General features: G+C 46.2%; 1 protein-coding gene across 2 annotated transcripts in view; it reads right to left on the bottom strand.

Moving 5' to 3' along the window:
* Positions 1–19,386, bottom strand: part of PSTPIP2 (proline-serine-threonine phosphatase interacting protein 2) — a 53,717-nt gene that overhangs the window by 13,771 nt on the left and 20,560 nt on the right. For both annotated transcript variants that reach the window (XM_060280377.2, XM_060280378.2), the window contains exons 3-9: positions 17,813–17,890; positions 15,416–15,450; positions 11,016–11,122; positions 7,452–7,514; positions 6,953–7,051; positions 4,641–4,686; positions 4,108–4,187 (exon numbers count right to left, since the gene is read on the bottom strand). In XM_060280377.2, the coding sequence (XP_060136360.1) occupies positions 4,108–4,187; positions 4,641–4,686; positions 6,953–7,051; positions 7,452–7,514; positions 11,016–11,122; positions 15,416–15,450; positions 17,813–17,890 (508 nt within the window). The remainder of the gene's footprint in view (positions 1–4,107; positions 4,188–4,640; positions 4,687–6,952; positions 7,052–7,451; positions 7,515–11,015; positions 11,123–15,415; positions 15,451–17,812; positions 17,891–19,386) is intronic.

Below are 19,386 nucleotides of genomic sequence, written 5' to 3'. Positions count from 1 at the left end.
TGACTCCAGCTACAAAAGCTAAGACTCTTGGACTGGGGTATTGTTTTGTGTTTTTGATGTCATTTTTAAAAATCTTTATTTTAGATGTTAAAGATTTATGTGGAAATTGTTCAGTTTGGCTGTGTATTTTTTGGGGGGGATGATTTATTTACAACTTTTGTTACGTTGCAATCATGTGGTCTCCTTCCATGATGTAAGCTGCCTTATGCATGGTTTGAACTGGAGAAAGGTACATGCAAATAAAAGTATTTATATATGTTATATAACCTTGGTCTCCGGGACCCAGGTGGCGCTGTGGTTAAACCACAGAGCCTAGGGCTTGCTGATCAGAAGGTTGGCGGTTCGAATCCCTATGACGGGGTGAGCTCCCGTTGCTTGGTCCCAGCTCCTGCCAACCTAGCAGTTGGAAAGCACGTCAAAGTGCAAGTAGATAAATACAGCGGGAAGGTAAACGGCGTTTCCATGTGCTGCTCTGGTTTGCCAGAAGCGGCTTTGTCATGCTGGCCACATGACCTGGAAGCTGTACGCCGGCTCCCTCGGCCAATAATGCGAGATGAGCGCGCAACCCCAGAGTCGGTCACGAGTGGACCTAATGGTCAGGGGTCCCTTTACCTTTACCTTTATATGTTATATAACCTTGGTCTCCCGGATCTTAGTCAAGCACAGTACAGGTTAAACTCGGAAAATTAGAATATCGTTGAAAAGTGCATTTTTTTTAGTAATGCAATTTAAAAGGTGAAACCAGTATATGAGATAGATTCATGACATGCAAAGCAAGATATGTCAAGCCTTTATTTGTTGTAATTGTAATTATTTGTCGTTAGGCGGATCAATTATAAATGGAATGTAATTCATGAAATGTAATAACAATGTTTATTTTTGTATTATTGTAACTATTTGTTTTATTACTGTGGAATTTCCAAAAGAAAGCATTTGTAAAAAATAAGTAAAAAATAAGTTGCATTACTGAAATAAATGCACTTTTCGACGATATTCTAATTTTCCGAGTTTCACCTACAAGTTCAACACCGAAGCAGCTCTATAAAACAGTTGCCTGTTTTCCAGTCTGATTAGAACTGGCAAAGTGAGCCATCAATTGATACTCTTGAAATTCAGTTCTTTTTCATACGCTCAGGCTGACGGAAAAGCCTGAACAGAGTCTGAACATGAGCAACTGGGGGCTCTGGTCAGGCATTCTAAATAAAAGTACATAACACTCCCCCCCCCTGTTATGTACTGAGCTGAATCCTAGAACAATAGAATTCAGAATCAGCAGTCTGATTGGTCCGCAGGAGCTACCCAATCCAACTCCAGGTGGAAGTGAATCTGCAACCTGATTGGCCTGCAGGAGCAGCCAATCAGGCGGCTGACAGAAGTGAATCTGCAACCTGATTGGCCTGTAGGAGCAGCCAATCAGGCTGCAGGCAGAAGTCAATCCACAACCTGATTGGCCCACAGATGTAGCCCTGAAGTAGCCAATCACGCAAGGCCCATTGTGTAAATAATGTATATTAGCAGATGGTTTTGGGAAAAGAGCCATTCTTCTCCTCTTCCCCTTGATGACTATGAGCTGAATAAAGAGCATGAAATTCACTCTCGACTCCAAGTATATTTCACCCCCAAATCATACTGTGACAGTCTACCTCGGCCTGGCACCCTCCGGATGTTATTGAACTACAATTCCCATCAGCCCAAGCCACTGTTGCATACACCTAAATATCCGAAAAGGACCCCATTCTTGAAAACATTTTGTTCTAAATCCTGCCTGCATCTCTGAAGGAGGAAGGGAATTCCCTGCACAGTACAGAATACTCATTTCCTTGTTGATACTTTAAATGCAATAATCTTAACACTATTTCTGGTACACCAAGAAAGAATGCAGGTATTTGAGATGCTTTCGAGAACTTGAGGACATCTAAAAAGTCATCCCTGCCCAGCAAATGGTTTTCTTGCAACATGGGCTGCCCCCTTTTCTGCGGGGCAGGGTGGGTCTCCTCCCTGAAGCTTTTCAAAGAAACCTCACCCGCTTGAGGAAGTGACTGGCAATCCTCTGTTTTGTTACACACACGCACACCCAAAGGGCAATCCAAAACACACAACATTCAAAGGCGAGGGCTGAACTCTATCTCTCTTTTAAATCAGAACCAGTGAAGGCGGTGAAGGTCCTGTGTGAGTGTCTGGAGGCGGTTGGAGGATGGATGGCGGCTAACAGATTGAGGTTGAATCCTGACAAGACAGAAGTACTTTTTTGGGGGGACAGGGGGCGGGCGGGTGTGGGGGACTCCCTGGTCCTGAATGGGATAACTGTGCCCTTGAAGGACCAGGTGCGCAGCCTGGGAGTCATTTTGGACTCACAGCTGTCCATGGAAAAATTCCTTCAGTAGCACCTTAAAGACCAACTAAGTTTATATTTTGGTATGAGCTTTCGTGTGCATGCACACTTCTTCAGATACACTAGAAACAGAAGTGTCAGACCCTATATATATACAGAGGGTGGTGGGGGTGGGTGGGAATGGGAGATGGGCTGATGGGAGTGGTAAACCTGTAGATGGGTGTTAATGGCTGCTGATGGCTGCAATTAGTCCTGGGCTGAGGTGCTAAAGAAAGCTTGATCATGCATAATGAGATAAGAATCCGATATCTCTATCTCAGCAGCCATTAACACCCATCTACAGGTTTACCACTCCCATCAGCCCATCTCCCATTCCCACCCACCCCCACCACCCTCTGTATATATATAGGGTCTGACACTTCTGTTTCTAGTGTATCTGAAGAAGTGTGCATGCACACGAAAGCTCATACCAAAATATAAACTTAGTTGGTCTTTAAGGTGCTACTGAAGGAATTTTTTTATTTTGCTTCGACTCAAACCAACACGGCTACCTACCTGTAGCTGTCCATGGAGGCGCAGGTCAATTCTGTGTCCAGGGCAGCTGTCTACCAGCTCCATCTGGTACGCAGGCTGAGACCCTACCTGCCTGCGGACTGTCTCACCAGAGTGGTGCATGCCCTGGTTATCTCCCGCTTGAACTACTGCAATGCGCTCTACGTGGAGCTACCTTTGAAGGTGACCCGGAAACTGCAATTAATCCAGAATGCGGCAGCTAGACTGGTGACTGGGAGCGGCCGCCAAGACCACATAACACCGGTCCTAAGAGACCTACATTGGCTCCCAGTACGTTTCCGAGCACAATTCAAAGTGTTGGTGCTGACCTTTAAAGCCCTAAACGGCCTTGGCCCTATATACCTGAAGGAGTGTCTCCACCCCCATTGTTCAGCCCAGAGATCCAGTGCCGAGGGCCTTCTGGCGGTTCCCTCACAGCAAGAAGCAAAGCTACAGGGAACCAGGCAGAGGGCCTTCTCGGTAGTGGCACCCGCCCTGTGGAACGCCCTTCCATTAGAGGTCAAGGAGATAAACAACTATCTGACATTTAGAAAACACCTAAAGGCAGCCCTGTTTAGGGAAGTTTTTAATCTGAGATAATTTAATGTATTTTGGTATTTGTTGGAAGCCGCCCAGAGTGGCGGGGGAAACCCAGCCAGAGTGGCGGGGTATTAATAATAATAATAATAATAATAATAATAATAATAATAATGAAGTTTCCTTTACACACTTATTTCTGTGTTTTGGCTGTTGCTAGCTAATCTGGATTCCTCCGCCCTATTTCTTTTCGACACGAAGTGTTCAGAATTTGAACCCAGAATCCAGTATTTGGGGTAAGGGGGCAGGGAACTTCTTTGCAGGCTGAGAGCCACATCCCATTGTGAGTACCCTTCCGGGGGCCACATTCAGTTCCACCCATACAGCTGGGGGGGGGATGACTAGCGGCTAGTGGCAGACACCCCTTCTTACAGAAGCGGCGAGCCTCTTTTAAGACCCAGGGGCGAGGGCAAAAAGTGGCCAGGGCAAAAAAACAGTAGGCTAGTTTCTCCACAGACACACCAGGCAAGAAAGAGACATTATCAAGGTTTCGAGGACATATTCCAGTCAGGCAAAAACACTTGTGAGGCAAACTGAACAAAACATTTTTGTGACAACACCACCGCCTGCCCCAGCATTCCATCGCCTCAGGAGAGGCAGCCAAACCTTTGTTATATTCGTTTTACCTCACACGCCTTGACATGCTCATTCTTCCATTCTTCCCTGATCTTCTCCAGGGCACCAATGTTCGTCTGATACACCCTGTCTGCAGTTGGAGAAATAAAAAAAAGAGCAATCCGGTCACGTCAACAGAAGACGGGCCAAACATCGAATTGTAGAATTGGAAAGGGAGGGACCCCAAGGGTCAAGTTCAATCCCACTGGCAGTGCAAGAATCACAGCTACAGAATCTCTGACAGTTGGCCATCCAACCTCGGTTTAAAGACCTCCAAGGAAGGAGAGTCCACCACCTTTCAAGGGACTCCATTCTACCACTGAACAGCTCTTGCTGTCAGAAAGTTCTTCCTGATGTTCAGTCAGAATCTCCTTTCTTGTAACTTGTTCCTTCCACCATGTTGTCAGCCCTTCAGATATTTGAACGGAATCACGGAATTGTAGAGTTGGAAGGGGCCACTGCAGATCAAGCTGCTGCTGAAGGCAGCGGAGCAGCGGTCCGTGCAAAAGTTGGCAACCCAACTTTTCGGGTGACGTGAACTCACCCGAATCTTCCAGGGCTGCCTTTGTCTGAGCCAATTTCACGAAGAGCTGCAAGGGAAGTAAAGGAAGGAGGTAAATCGTTGTTCGGCCAGCCAGGAGATCAGCTCTGTCAGGAAGAGTTGGGCAGATGGGTCTCCAACCGCCATCTTGGTTAAGGGAAGGGGGCCTGACCTAATAATAATAATTTATTTATACCCCACCTATCTGGCCCATCAGCCTTCCCTAGAACTTTCATTTTGTTTAGAAGGTACCTTCTACCACATGTGGTGGACCTGCAAAGAGGTCAAGGCTTTCTGGGAAATGATATATAATGAGTTAAAGAAAATGTTTAAAAATACATTTGTTAAGAAACCAAAAGCCTTTCTATTGGGTATAGTGGGTGAGGAGATACCAAAGAAAGGTAAAAGACTGTTTATGTATGCAACAACGGTGGGAAGAATACTTTTAGCCCAAAAATGAAAGCAGCAAGAACTCCCAAAGAAAGAAGACTGGCAGATGAAAATGATGGACTTTGTGGAATTGGCAAAGCTGACAGGAAAAATCCGAAACCAGCTTGATCAAGTATTGCAAGAGTAAATTTATACAATATTTGAAAGACTTTTGTAAGCAATTAACATCACTAACAGGGTTGTCTGAAGACTTGCAATGAGAAATGCTCAACCTTTTTATTTTTAATTTAAATCTTAATGTGTTTGGTAATGAGTGAAATCAGAATTGGGAAATGTATAAAATGCAATGATATCAAGGTTGATTTTGAAAGCCACGAGGGAAGGAAGTTGAAGGGCTCTAAAGAGCCACAGGAGTAAAATATGATATTAAATGGAAAATTAATAAAAATATATATTAAAAAATAAAAAATAGAACTTCCTTTATAAAAAAATTAATTCTTTTGCAAAAATTACAAGAATAAGGATAGAAAAACAAGAGATAAAAGCATTGTCTGCTAATATTAACCATAAGAATATTCTGTCGGTCCTCACAAACCCCTTACAACCCCCCCAACATCCCCTCCTGCTAAACTCCCCCCACCCCCTAGACTTAACCCCTTGAAAGACGGTGAGGAACCTTTTTGTCTCCCATGCTGGGGCCAATGTTGACAAGGTGACCCATGACACCGTCGTGACATCACACAGAAGCCTAGAATTATAAAGGGACCTTGAGGGTCCCACCTCTGGCAATACAGGAATCTTTTGCCCAGAATGGGACTCGAACCCAGAACCTTGAGATTAAGTGACGGATAGATGGGTTTCCTCCGGTCCTGTCAAAATCCGAACATCAGAGGACAGAGGTTTAAAGCATGGATCCTTTTAACCCTTTGTGGTTGTCCTCCCCACTTCTCCTCTGCTCTCCGCAAAGTCAGAGGTACAAACGAGAAAGGCGGGCAATTGGCAGACCTACATTTGGGGGGCCCTGAAGCTCAAACTGATATTGGGGCAGGGGGTGCTTTGCAACCAGCAGCAAGGTCTGGGTAGCAACTGTCATCTTCTCCCATGGGGTTGTTCTAAAACAGATCACCACAATTTCTTTTTTTAAAAAAAGCTACTATATCTCAGATTTTGATTAAAATTACTGAATTGCCTCACTTGTCAAAGTCACTGGTGTAAATATAAAATGTCCTGTGGCTTATTGTTTTTGAGTTACAGCTCAGTTGGCAGAGCATGAGACTCTCAATCTCAGGGTCCTGGGTTCAAGTCCCGCGTGGGACGAAATATTCCTGCACTGCAGGAGGCTGGACTAGATGATCCTTGTGGTCCCTTCTGGAGGGGGTCGTATGAAAATTAGGGGAAATTAGGGAAATGTTATATACATGCACGGCACACTTTTTAAAGCAAACCTTTTAAGCAATGTGGGTAAAGTCGCTTCTGGGGTTAGGGCCTCTGAAGCTTACACCTTTTGCAATCCTTCCCCTGCTTTTCCACAACACCCCCTTCCAAAAAAGCATACATCACAAGCCCCCCTCCCCATAGACCTTACTCCACTCCACTTAAAGCTGGAGAAATCCCTACACTCCCCTTCGACCCATCCCTTCTGTCCGTTTCAGCCTCAGTGGTGGAGGGAGAGAGGAGAATAAGTGGCCCACCCAGCTCCATATTGCCTACACTGGCTGGCAGCAATAGCTCTCCAGGGATTCCAGGCAGGGTTCTCTCCCACGCCTAGCCTGGAGATGCCAGGGATCAAAGCCCACAAACCTCTCCACCACTGAGCTATGGCCCTTCCTCTTTCATCTCCCTATTTTCGGCCTCGTTTACTTTAGGGCCATACTTCAGCCCGACCCAGCTCCCTCTCCCCACGACCCCCGTTGCACCTTCCCAACCTTTTCCTGCTGCTTTTGCGTGACCAGGTTTGCACTCCGGTGGACAGCCTGCTCCGCCTCGTCCTTGTCCCGGCACCTTTGCTCATACAGCCTCTTGGCCTGAGGGAAAACCAGGATGCGACAGGTTGCAAAAGGATGCACATCAAGGGGTTACAGTGGAGCCCTTAACAACTTGGGGCCAGGCTACCTGTGAGATCGGCCTTGTCCCATAAATGCTCTCTAGATCGCTTCGATCTGTGGCAGCGACGCAGCCACAGGTGTCACATATAATATCTGCTCTGCGTTTGTAAGAAACTGATCTTTGGAACTCCCTGCCTCTTGAGACCAGGCAGGCACCTTAGTTTGCTGTTTTATTCTTTCTGCAAACCACTTTGAAGCTTTCTACCCTCAGGCTCGTCTCGCCGAATGAAGCTGAACCTGCTTCACCACACGACTGCCAGAGAGGCGATCTGCGAGGCCACGTGGTATTTTAAGAACCAGAGGAGGAGAATTAACTCACGTCCAGGGTTTTCTTGTACTGCAGATTCCGGTTTTTGTGAATGGCATCCATTATAAGTTCGATCTGCGGAAAGAGTACCAGGGTTAGTGGAGCCTTTTGCTCCACAGCAGAAAAGAGAAGGAAAGAGAAATCCGTTTCCCCTTTCTAAATATAGAAGGCCACAAGCATTTTACAAGGAGAGGAATTACCGTGAACATCTTCTGCTTCATCTTGCAAAACTGAATTGTCATGTCTTTGCTACAGGCCTCCGATTTGGGCATCTAACAGAGAATAATCTGAATTCCACTGAATTTTGAGGTTTGTTAAAGGGTTGTGTTTCCTGATAACCGAAGCAGAGCACTGGAGAAAGGCATTCAATCGTGCCGAAAGCACAGCAGCTTCACTTTGCTTCCGCATCTACTGCTTGAAATTCTTCCGTTCCCTTTGCAGACCCATGAGGGCTAGAAACTTGGTTTAATTTAACCAAAGTTGAGTTTCCCTGTTGATTCGGGTCAGAGGAGACTGGATTTTCAGCCAAGCTTTTGGGCTTGATCTTGGAGAGTTTTACGATACTACTATGGTTCTTATTGTTTTTATTGGTTCCAAAGTTTAATATTTTATTGCTAAGTCGCTTTATGAGTTCACTCTTCCTTTAAAAAAGCAACTGATACATGCAATAAAATAATGGATTCATATCTGGATCCTGCCCTATGTTTTTCAACGGGGGAAGGGGGGTAATAATTATGGAAGCTCTCAGCTCGAAAACCAAAACCAAAAGTTTTTCCTCCAGAGCTTTGAAATGTAGAAACGCAAGATATCGCCCTCAAACAAGGAAGCTGTGCTGTGTTACCTGGTCTGAGCCTTATGTGGTTAATGTGCAAGCTGAATTTTGTTCCACTAGCGGAGGAGAAGGGGAAGCAGCTGTGAAAGGAATGAGGAAATTAAAATGGGCAGGCAAGAAACTCTGCCTTGTCCAACAGGGGTGGAGAAGTTCGGGTGCTGAACAGAGGTTCTTGTCTTCTTGGAACCAAAGTTCCTCACATTTTAGGGCTCCCAAACACAATGGGAACTTGAATTGCCACCTGCAGGGTGGAGTGGCAAGCACAAGTGTGTGTGCTCATTCCCCGGAGTGGCAGCCTATTTATTATTTGTACCAAAAGATGGTGGAGATTACCTGTACCTGAAGAACACAATGTGCGTGCCTGAACTCAGCAAAGTGCTGCATGTGGATCTGCGTTTATTTGTGATATAGAGTCGGACCTGTTACAGATGTGAACCTTGGGCCGCCCAGTGCCAGATTAACATATAAGCTAAACAAGCTATAGCTTAGGGCCCCACTCTCTTGGGGGCCCCCAAAAAAATGTAAAGGAAAAAAAACTGGAGGCCCATTTCCAAAATAAAAGATAAAAAACAAATAAAATAAAACCTACATACAGCAACAGTGTTTTGTGTTGTGTAGGCTCCTATGATGTAAGTCATGGCCCCCGCCTGCTAGCCTGCTCCCTCAAACATCACTGGTTTGCTCATTTCTATATATAGGGTGCCTACATTCCTCATGTGCAAATGGCTTTAGATACCCATTAGGTCCATAAATTACCATATGGCATATAAAAAAATTCCTTCAGTAGCACCTTAAAGACCAACTAAGTTTTTATTTTGGTATGAGCTTTCGTGTGCATGCACACTTCTTCAGATACACTGAAATAGGAGTCCCCAGGCGCTTATGTAGAGAAAGGGTGGGGAGGGGGTGGGGAGGGGAGTGGGTATTACTCAGAAGGGTGGTGGAAGAGGGTGATTGACTGACTGATAGCTGTTGATGACCGAAAACGACTGCAAATGGTTTTGCATGAAAAAGCAAGGGTGGAGATGGCTGAAGATCGCTTTATCATGTATAATGAGATAAGAATCCAATGTCTCTGTTCAAACCAGGTCCCTCCATGGTTTTGAGCTTGGTGATAAGTTGTAATTCAGCAACTTCTCTTTCCAGTCTATTTCTGAAATTCTTTTGTAGTAAGACAGCTACTTTGAGATACTTTGAGAAACCGTGTTTCTCATAATTTAAGACACCGTCTTATATTTATTTTACTCAAGAAAATAAGCCTATGGCTTATTTTCGGGGGTGTCTTATTTTTTAAAAACATTACCTCCTCTTCCTGTCGCGGCTCGGCGCCCGGAACTGGCTGCTGCTGCTGCTGCGCTAGTGGGCGCTTTGTCGGCGCTTCAGCAGGGCACGCTGCTGGGTCGGCGCTCGGAGCGGTGCGCGCTGCGGCTCTTGCCGCGTCCCGCTGCCGGGTCGGGGCTCGGAGCGGCGCGCGCGGCAAGGTCGGGGCTCCGGAGGCAGCCTGTCGGGTCGGCACCCAGCGCGCCCCGAGCTCCGGAAGTCAGCAGCAGCAACACAGCAGAAGGAGGAGGCGGCCTGCCGGGTCAGCGCCCAGCAGCGCTGCGTGCTCCAAGCCCCAAGCCAGCAGGAGCGTTGGTTCCTGGAGGCTCGGGGCGCTCCGCATGGTGCTGCTGGGTGCTGACCCGGCAAGCCGCCTCCTCCTCCTGCCGCAGCTGGCATAGCTGCTGCTGGCTCCCGGAGGCTCGGAGGTGACCGGAGAGGTGCGGGCAGCCTCGCCTCTTCCTTGGCACCCTCCAGAACGGCGCCTACCACTATGGCTTATTTTGGGGTATGGCTTATATTTCTCAAATGCTTGAAAATCCTGCTACGTCTTATTTTATGGCTACGTCTTAAAATATTAGAAACACGGTATCAAGAGATCCATTGCATCCTGGTCATCACTTCTTTGAGCTCCTGCCATTGGGACGGAGATATAGCACAATGAAGGCGAGAACGAGCCGTCTCAAGAAGAGTTTCTTTCCTAGAGCAATTTTGGCCTTAAATGGAAACTCTGGACTGTGAAGTCATCTTATTTATCATTTATATTGTTCTGTATTGTGTTGCGCTTATTAGTATTTTAATTTATGTGGAGTGTCTTATTTGAGTTGATATAGCAACCGAGAAATTTCATTGTTCCCGCATGGGGACAATGATAATAAAGATTTATTCTATTCTATTATTCTATTCTCATCTTTCCTGTTACGAGCGGAGAAGCCAAGTGACAACATTTTGTGGAATGCGGCCTCGGTCCAGTATACCTGAAGGAGTGTCTCCACCCCCATTGTTCTGCCCAGACACTGAGGTCCAGTACCAAGGGCCTTCTGACGGTTCCCTCGTTGTGAGAAGCCAAGTTGCAGGGAACCAGGCAGAGGGCCTTCTCGGTGGTGGCACCCGCCCTGTGGAACGCCCTCCCATCAGATGTGAAAGAGAAAAACAGCGACCAGATTTTTAGAAGGCAGCCCTGTTTAGGGTGGGTTTTAATGTTTAATAGATTATTTTATTTCATTTTTCTGTTGGAAGCTGCCCAGAGTGACTGGGGAAACCCAGCCAGATGGGCGGGGTATAAATAATAAGTTGTTGTTGTTGTTGTTGTTATGCCCTATCTCTAGGATGGGGAAGCGGGACAGGCCTCAGACAGCAAAACGGGACTGGCCACCCCCCAGCTGCCTCCAAGGACCTTCTCCAACCCCTCTCGTGGTCCTGACCTTTTTACGATGGAGCTTTTGCTTCTCCCGGAAGTCCTCCATCTTCCTCGCCTCTTCGCGCAACGTTTGGGCCAACTGGATGTGGCTCTGCCCGACGCTGTCCACCTCTGAAAGCAAGGAACAGTATAACAAAAGAATCACCAGGAGAAAATGTAAATGGCAGGCTTTGTTCCTCCTAGCCACCAGCTCTGAAAGGAACGTCACTTTTACTGCCACTTTGCAGAAGGGAAACCGAGGCTGAAACACAACAACAACAGCCATGGAGCATGCTGTCCATGGAGGCGCAGGTCAATTCTGCGTCCAGGGCAGCTGCCTATCAGCTCCATCTGGTACGCAGGCTGAGACCCTACCTGCCTGCAGACTGTCTCGTCAGAGCAGTGCATGCTCTAGTAATCTCTCGCTTGGACTACTGCAATGCGCTCTACGTGGGGCTACCTTTGACGGTGACCCGGAAACTACAACTAATCCAGAATGCGGCAGCTAGACTGGTGACTGGGAGCGGCCGCCGAGACCACAGAACACTGGTCTTGAAAGACCTACATTGGCTCTCAGTACGTTTCCAAGGACAATTCAAAGTGTTGGTGCTGACCTTTAAAGCCCTAAACGGCCTCGGTCCAGTATACCTGAAGGAGTGTCTCCACCTCCATCATTCTGCCCGGACACTGCGGTCCAGCACTGAGGGCCTTCTGGCGGTTCCCTTGCTACGAGAAGCCAAGTTACAGGGAACCAGGCAGAGGGCCTTCTCAGTAGTGGCACCCGCCCTTGGGAACGTCCTCCCACCAGATGTCAAAGAGAAAAACAACTACCAGACTTTTAGGAGACATCTGAAAGCCAGCCCTGTTTAGGGAAGCTTTTAATGTTTAACAGACCATTGTATCTTAATATTTTGTTGTAATCCGCCCAGAGTGGCTGGGGAAAACCAGCCAGATGGGCGGGGTATAAAAAATACATTATTATTATTATTATTATTATTATTATTATTATTATTATTACATTCCCAAGGTCATCTGACACAGAGTTTCTGACTAAAACGTTGTGGGGGTTTTTAATACAGCAAATGTTGCCATTTTCGTTACTTTATTTTTTGCTTAATTGTTCTATAGCGGGAACAATAATGTTGGGGAAACGTCGCAGAACAACTAGCAAAACAGGATGCCGTGTGAACGCTCCAGTATAAATCCACCACTAATGCACAATTGTTCCGTCAATCCCATGTTGCAGAATACAGCCCCTAAGGAAACACCAGTCTGCAGGGACAGAGTTTAGCAGCATTTTGTAGAGATGCTCCCATCAGGCTAAGGTGCTCCCCACCAAATTAATATGGGGCTGCCCTAGGGAGGCAGTGGGATTACCAAGGAGGGCAGTGCTAAGAGGCAAGGGGGGGGGCTGGAGGTTTAAGTGACTATCAGACTTTACAAAGGCTGGTACCATGGGTTCAAGTTCACAAATTTTGTTGAATTAAACTTAATGTTTCTAACTGGAATTTGGAATGAAGTTGCAATTGCTGTAATGGCAACTGTTCAGATTGCTTTCCTGTTATTATCTTCCTTAGTTGGCCATGCAAACTGCTGTTCTGAATAATGGTTTTTTAGGGGGCACTAGGGATTTATGGAACTAAGGGAGTTTATGGAACTAAGGGAGGAGTGCCCCCCCCCCAAAAAGTTTGAGAATCGCTGAGCAATGGCATGAAAAGGGCAGGATTTCGAACGGATAAATAAACAAATCCTTAGCCGCTCGCCTTTTCTGTCCTATTGTACAGTCTTCACTGATGCTTATTTTTAAAAGGCTACAGTGAACTGCCAAAAGGGGTTCGATAAAATTCTATTCTAATCCATTCAGAAACGAGGGTGGAGGAGCCCTTGCTTCCCATGAGACCTTTCTCACGCTTCTCACGCTTCCCCAATCGCCTTTTCACCGTTGTTCGCCAGCTCCTCCCTGTGAGGAACAAAGCAGACTTTGGGAATTCCAGGGTCACTCCAGCCAACACCAAAAAATGCCACTAAACTGGCAGCGTGGGAAACTCCCCTGCCTCGAGGTTGCCTATCAAGCTGGCAGCCTTCCAAAGCTGAGAATTTCCAGGAAAAAAACACCAACCCGTGTTTCATGTTGCAGGCAAGCAGGGTTCCTAGAAACCCCGTGGACTTTTGCAGAACCGCTGCCCAGGTCCCACAAATGCATTTTGAAACGCAGGCATTCCTGGCATTGCCCTGCTCTCTGTTTCCGTCCAAGGATCCTGAACGCCGGCCAGTTTTTCTGCGCCCATGTCTCTCATCGCCTGTCAAGGGCGGTGAGAGTGTTTACGGTATTTCTCCTTCACGTACCCAGGGTGGAAAGACAGGAGCGCTTCCAACTAAAAGGCCTGAGAGAGTCATCAAGGAGCTCCAAGGCGAGGCAGAATCGTAGGCTGGGCAGACTATGCTTAGCCAGCCCAGGCAAGTCCTAAATCCGTTTCAGGGGCCTAATCCAGCCTACCGGTCGATTTAATCCGGCCCCCGTGGCATTATATGTCCTGGGGTAAAATCCTTTAAAAAGCTAAGCAACTTCAATCCTAAAAAATAAAGCTCAAAGGTCTGCCCTCAAGCATGTTCACTCCATCAAATCTGGCCCTCTTTGAAAAAAGTTTGGGCACCCCTGCTTAGCCTCTCTTAAAGGAAAGAAAGCAAACAAAGGATGCTATCTTATACTGAGTCAGAGGATCTCGGGGAAGGGCAGAGCACATCCTTTGTGTGGATGACTTTGCTCATTCAGCTCTGCTACTGGCATCTCTAGTCCCCTATCTGACACCCTGAACTATTCAACCCCAGAGTCACATGCGGTGCAATTGACATCTCCTGTTTAGCAACCATGTTCAAAATTGTGCCAGTCTAGTTTGGGGACTCCTTCATGCATAGCTGCCAAGTACCCCCTTTTCCCCGGGAAACCCCCGTTTTTTCATACCGTTTCCCAGCGGTCCCCCATATCCCTTCGTCTCCCGTTATTCTCCCTTATATTCTCCTGCCAGCTGCCTTCCCCCCCCCCTGCTTTGCCCATCTATGGGCACCGAAAAGTCGCATCTACGCATGTCCGGAAGTGTGTAGACGCAACTTCCGGTGTCGTCGGCGGCCATTTTTGGTGCCCATAGATGGGCATAGCGACACCGGAAGTTGCGTCTACGCACTTCCGGACATGCGTAGACGCGACTTCCGTTGCCGGCGCCGGCCATTTTTTGTGCCCATAGATGGGCAAAGCGACACCGGAAGTTGCGTCTATGCAACTTCCGGTGTCACGCAGCTGCCGGTCCCGGATTCTGCAGTCCAGGACTTGGCAGGTATGCCTTCATGACACGCACAAGCTCTGCATATCCATCCTGACCTGCTCCTCAATTATTATTATTATTATTATTTCCACCAAACCGTTCCCTTCCTAGCCTGCCAAGAGAGCTGCAATATGAGAGGGCTGCAATGACAGCCAGCATGGTGTAGAGTGCATGGGCAGGCAAACTAAGGCCCAGGGGCGAGATCCGGCCCAATCGCCTTCTAAATCCGGCCCGCGGACAGTCCAGGAATCAGTGTGTTTTTACATGAGTGGAATGTGTCCTTTTCTTTAAAATGCATCTCTGGGTTATTTGTGGGGCCTGCCTGGTGTTTTTACATGAGTAGAATGTGTGCTTTTATTTAAAATGCATCTCTGGGTTATTTGTGGGGCATAGGAATTCATTCATTTTTTTCCTCCAAAATATAGTATGGCCCCCCAGAAGGTCTGAGAGACAGTGGACTGGCCCCCTGCTGAAAAAGTTTGCTGACCCCTGGTGTAGTGGTTTGGGGTGTTGCACTAGGACCTGAGAGACCTGGGTTCAAATCCTTGCTCAGCCACCAAGCTCGCTGGGTGACCTTACGCCAGTCACTCATTCTCGGCCCGACCTACCTCACAGGGTTGTTGTTGTGAGGATAAAATGGAGAGGGGGGAGAACTGTGCATGCCACATTGAGCGCCTCAGAGGAAAGGTGGAAGATAAATGGAATAAGGAGATAAAGAAAAGAAAATGTATTGGGTGCCCCTCCCCAATAAGCGCTGCTTTCTGAAGGCTTTGGCAGTTTCCAGCTGTGAAATGGGAACGCACTCACCGCATTCTTAGAGTAAATAAGACTTTGCAATCTGCTGCAAGTCTTCTAGAGAGGAAATGGAGTAAAGGAAATGAAAATGCCAGAGAGTTCCATGAAATTCGGGGGGAGGAGGGGAGGGGAGAGAGAATCGTCTAAAAATACATGGCTTTCCCCCCCAATGTAACCTGCAAATATCAAAGTATTTCGAGCCAGTGATTTCACCCTGTTGTGTATGTGTTTGTACATCTCTTCACATTAGCTTCACACACAACCCTAGACACAGTTTTACACATTCTAGAGACCTTTAAAAGTTACTTACGTTGCTTGAAAACCTCAAGAGCTCTTCTCAGGGTGCTGGAGGAAATGCAGAAAGAGTCGGAGGGGGGGGAGAGAGAGAGAAAGGAGCACACAGTTAGAATCTGGGAAACCTTGGAGAGAGGAAGAAGTCATCAAATCTGTTTTTATGGCACACGCCGAGAGAGGAGGCGAAGAACAAGACTTCCTTGTGAACTTGCATAAATTGGCCTTGTTTCAACAACAAAGGTGATGCAACCTTTGAAATTCAGAGGGCAAATTTTACGGCTGGACTTCTCTTTCTTCCACTGCCAGAGACCTCCTCAAAAGCACTTGGCAGCCGGGTAAATATGCCAAGATTTCTCAAGAGAGGCTCAAAATCCAAACAATACCCCCCCACACACACACAGAGATGATTTAACATGGGGCACTTCCACCGGGAAGGTCTCCTGCACAGCTTCTCTTGACTGCAAGGGGGTTGTGCAAGAGACCTTCCCAGTGGAGTCTGCCCCATAAGCAGGCTGTACCCTATAGAGCAGATCTACCCATTTTCCACTAACACTTGCAAAAAATAAATGCTGCTCTGTTATATACCTAGGAAGAGGCCAGGCCAAATCTAGAAAGAGGAGATAACAAAACCCTTTTGTTTAGGCAGGCCTAGTGCCAGGCACATACCGGTAATTCTGTTACATTTCTTTCTTTAATTAATTTAGCTAAATTAAATACTGCTTGATTGTGCAAAAACACCCCATCAAACATCTTCTTTTTTATAATTTTTTTATCAATTTCCCAAGATTTACCCAATATTACCAGAGTTTTGCCAATTATACAATTATTCCAGTTAGTATCAAAATAATTCCAATTATTTCCAAATTTCTACAATTTAATCAAAGTGGTGTCCTGCGGGGGGAAACCCCAAAACTTCTGGTTGATTTATAAATAAATAAATAAACAAAATGTTAAAATTATTGGTTATTTTAAAATATTCAAAAGATGATTAAAATAAACTCTAGCTAAAAAGAAATAAGAAATAAATACTTGCTGATTTTATCCTTTTTTTTTTATTACGCTTACTGTTTTTAATGTCTGGTTTTTGCCACTGTTTTCTGAAGTAGCTATTTTATACCAGTGGGCGTAAACATCTTAGAGGCGTTTTGTTTCTGATGAAGCGATGTATAAATATTTCTAAATGAAATATTTTTTTTATTACGCTTACTGTTTTTAATGTCTGGTTTTTGCCACTGTTTTCTGAAGTAGCTATTTTATACCAGTGGGCGTAAACATCTTAGAGGCGTTTTGTTTCTGATGAAGCGATGTATAAATATTTCTAAATGAAATATTTTTTTTATTACGCTTACTGTTTTTAATGTCTGGTTTTTGCTACTGTTTTCTGAAGTAGCTATTTTATACCAGTGGGCGTAAACATCTTAGAGGCGTTTTGTTTCTGATGAAGCGATGTATAAATATTTCTAAATGAAATATTTTTTTTATTACGCTTACTGTTTTTAATGTCTGGTTTTTGCCACTGTTTTCTGAAGTAGCTATTTTATACCAGTGGGCGTAAACATCTTAGAGGCGTTTTGTTTCTGATGAAGCGATGTATAAATATTTCTAAATGAAATAAAAACACATCAGTTGTAAGGCTACCGTACGGCAAAACCAGCCACCATGAGCAATTTAAAGCAGTGGAGCGTCCCCTAAGCCACAGCCTTTTCTCATTTCCACTAAAGCAGGAACTGAATTCTGAGCATGGGCAACGATGGGTTACGGGAAGAGCCTACTTGGGCAGAAATGAAGGGAACTGGGGTTACGTCACACACATTTTTTAGACCAGCGAGTGTTTTTCCAGCAAAAACCCTCCTCGCTTTCACAATAGACTCAGGGACTTTTTAGACTGGGGGTCTGAATTCTGGACCAAAAACAGACATGTCCTCTGCAAAGCAGTTCTGTTTTAGCAAAGTGATTTTTGGAGGGCACGTTTGAATTCCCTCTCCTCCTCTCCCCATGTGGACCCCACTCACACCCACAAATCTGCTCCAAAGTTCAGGGGAGAACCCCTCAGAAGAGATTTTCAGGAATGTACAGGAAGAGGAGGGGGCCTTCATAAGGGCAAAAGGAGCTGCCTTATTCCAAGGCAGACTCCACAGGCCAGAATCGCCCACACTGGCTGGGAGCCAGCTTTTCAGTGCTCCTAAGGCAGCAGCTCCTCCCAGCCTTACCTGGACATGCCATGATTTGAACCTGGGACCCTTCCCCAAGCACCTTCTATCATGCAGCTAGAGCGTCTTGCCCTGATGGAACTAAGTTGCTGGAATCTGCCCCGAGTTTCATTCAAAGGAAGTCCAGAGATTGAGCCAAAAAGGGGGTCTCCCCCCCTTTTTTTACAAACAACAACACAGTTTTAGGGACCGCAGTGACTCACTTCAGCTCTGTCTGCCCGCAGGGTTTTTTCCGTGATAAATTAATCAGGTCCTTGCCATATCTTTCTTCTATAGAAGCCCTGTTGTGTGGGAAGAGAAAGTTTTTGTTTGTTTGTTTGTTCATATCCTGCCTCTCCAAACCCCCCCCCCCAACCAGGGACTCCAAGTTGGCTTACACAAATCAAAGCAACACATATAAAAAATACGGGAAAGCCTAAAACATATAGAAGATTAACAAGTACAAAGTAATTCAGACTATAATAGAATCCTAGAACCGCAGAGTTGGAAGGGGTCCCTGAGGGTCATCTAGTCCAACCCCCTGCAATGCAGGAATCTCAAGTGAGCAACTATGGCAGATAGCCATCCAACCTGTGCTTAGAAACTTCCATGAAGGAGAGGCGTTAGTTTCAACAGAACTGAAACAATATTTTTTTAAAAAAAAAATTACCCAAGCACAGATAGAGAAACAGCATAATTAAACCCCTTTCCTAAAAACAAAAAACAAAACAAAGGCCTATTGGAATAAAACACCTGCCAGCTGAAGAACAACAAGGAGAGAGCTGGTCTAGCTTCTTCAGGGAGGGAGTTTCAGAGCCTGGGAGAAGCCACCACCGAGAAGGCCCTCTCTTGCATTCCGACCTGTGAGGGTGTCAGGGCCTAGAAAAGGCCCTTCCCTGAAGATCTCAGAGCCCAGGCAGGTTCGTATGGCAGAATACAGTCCTTCAGATAGCCTGGGCCAAAGACATATCGGGCTTTATAGGTCAAAACCAGCACTTTGAATTATGCTTCGAAACAAACCAGTAGCTGGCAGAGCTGTTGTTTCAGCTATCAGTTGACGAGGCTGAGTTTGTTCAGCGGCCTTTCCCCTCCCCATCACTCCTCCCTTGTTTTCTTTGCCGCCCAATTAAAGAGTCCTGGAGAACTTGAAATGTTATCGTCATTCATCTATGCACACTTTCCGCTAACGTGCACATTTTCTATGGTTGGAAAACCGCTTTGCGGAATTCGGAGAAGTGCAAATTTCGAAGGAGAGCTCTGCGCACCGTGCAAGGCAACCCCAAATTTCTCCTGCGCCCCTCCCTTTAAAAGTGAAGCCGTACAAAGGATCTCACTGTATCTTCAACCTCTGTGAAACAAACTAATGGCAAGATCATTCTTATATCTCCCCCCCCTCCCTCTGAACTGCAATTAACTGTCACTTAGAGTTCAAGGAAAGTCTCTGGATCACAAATTGCTGGAAATGAAAGGCAAACCAGGAATCAAAGGGACTGGGCTGAAACCATATTTAAATATTCCCCTGCACACTTCTAGCTATATTGTTAAAAATGCAAACTAGTCTGAAATGGGGGTGGGGGTGGGGGAGTGTCACAGAGGCTCCTCTTCCATCAGAGAGGGCCATTGTAGAAAGACAGTGTGGCATAGTGGTTAGCGTGCTGGACTAGGACCTGGGAGGCCAGGATTCGAACTTCCCACTCAGCCCTGAAGCTCCCAGGGCAATCCTGGGCCAGTCACTCACTCTCAGACTAACCCTACCTCACAGGGTTCTTGTGAGGATAAAACAGGGAGGGGGGTTAAG

The sequence above is a fragment of the Zootoca vivipara genome, chromosome 10 (genome assembly GCF_965207765.1).
Source record: "Zootoca vivipara chromosome 10, rZooViv2.hap1.1, whole genome shotgun sequence".
Taxonomy (NCBI): Eukaryota; Metazoa; Chordata; class Lepidosauria; order Squamata; family Lacertidae; genus Zootoca; species Zootoca vivipara.
Note: the sequence above shows the minus strand (reverse complement) of the source record. Positions and strands in the feature narration are given on the sequence as shown.